The sequence below is a fragment of the Colobus angolensis genome, unplaced genomic scaffold (genome assembly GCF_000951035.1).
Source record: "Colobus angolensis palliatus isolate OR3802 unplaced genomic scaffold, Cang.pa_1.0 Scaffold39, whole genome shotgun sequence".
NCBI classification, from domain to species: Eukaryota; Metazoa; Chordata; class Mammalia; order Primates; family Cercopithecidae; genus Colobus; species Colobus angolensis.
This window is the reverse complement of record NW_012117265.1, coordinates 3245375-3246623: the sequence shown is the minus strand read 5'-3', so window position 1 is coordinate 3246623 and position 1249 is coordinate 3245375. Positions and strand designations below refer to the sequence as shown.

The window sequence follows — 1249 nt, the reverse complement described above, 5'->3', positions numbered from 1 at the left end:
GGTGGCAGGCGCCTGTAGTCCCAGCTACTCAGGAGGCCGAGGCAGGAAAACTGCTTGAACCCGGGAGGTGGAGGTCGCAGTGAGCCGAGATCGTGCCATTGTACTCTAGCCTGGGTGAAAGAGTGAGACCACCTCAAAAAAAAAAAAAAATCCCAACTATTAGCAGCAAATTAGTGCTGACATTCACCAAGAGTATCCAAATTACCTTTGAAATCATGTGAAAAGTGTGAAATCCATTTAAAGAAAACAAACCTCTTTTCATGAGCCACAAAGTGTGTCAGTCACATTTGGTAGCAAGAAAAATTTTAAGGTGGAGATTACCTTTTCTGTTAAGCTGTCTCTTTCCAAATCTTTGAGCCTGGGAGGAAGAAATAGGGGAGAAAATACAAACACTTGTTAAGCAACTTCATTTGCCTGTAAGAATATCACAGTTCTAAAGAAGTTTTGGACAGAAACAAGTTTAATGTATGAGTGTTAGAAAAAACTAAGCTGGCTTTTGTCTCCCCACAAGAGTCGAGAGTGTCCTACTGGAATGCCTAATGCCTAATGCTAAGAAGTCATCTGGGAGGCGGAGCTTGCAGTGAGCTGAGATCCGGCCAATGCACTCCAGCCTGGGCGACAGAGCGGGACTCCGTCTCAAAAAAAAAAAAAAAAGAAGTCATCTGATCTGAACAAGCTTCCCCTTTTGGGGGTCATTTTTATGATGACTGTGAGATTACACAGCAGCTCTGTAACAGAATATGTATATGTGTGTGTGTGTGTGTGTGTATACACATATATGTGTGTGTATATATGTGTATACATATATATGCGTGTATATATGTGTATACATATATATGCGTGTATATATATGTATATACACATATACATATGTGTATATGGAGTGCAGTGGTGCGATATCAGCTCACTGCAACCCTTGCCTTCCGGGTTCAAGTGATTCTCACCTCAGCCTCCCAAGTAGCTGGGATTACAGGTGCCACCAGCCTGGTTAATTTTTTTTATTTTTAGTAGAGACAGGGTTTCACCATGTTGGCCAAGCTGGTCTTGAATTTCTGACCTCAAGTGATCTGCCTGCCTCCGTCTCCTGAAGTGCTAGGATTATAGACATGAGCCACAGTGCCTGGCATACATATACACATATAATTTTTTTTTTTTTTTTGACAGTCTCCTTCTGTTGCCCAGGCTGGAGCGCAGTGGTGCAATCTCGGCTCACTGCAACCTCTGCCTCCCAGGTTCAAGCTATTCTCCT

General features: G+C 42.9%; 1 protein-coding gene across 2 annotated transcripts in view; it reads right to left on the bottom strand.

Annotated features, from left to right (window-relative positions):
* Window positions 1–1249, bottom strand: part of DNMT1 (DNA (cytosine-5-)-methyltransferase 1) — a 60728-nt gene that overhangs the window by 49330 nt on the left and 10149 nt on the right. Inside the window, exon 3 of one of the 2 annotated variants that reach the window (XM_011954870.1) lies at window positions 322–358. In XM_011954870.1, the coding sequence (XP_011810260.1) occupies window positions 322–358 (37 nt within the window). Of the gene's footprint in view, window positions 1–321; window positions 360–1249 lie in introns of those variants that run through there. The other variant, XM_011954871.1, reaches the window with a different exon arrangement.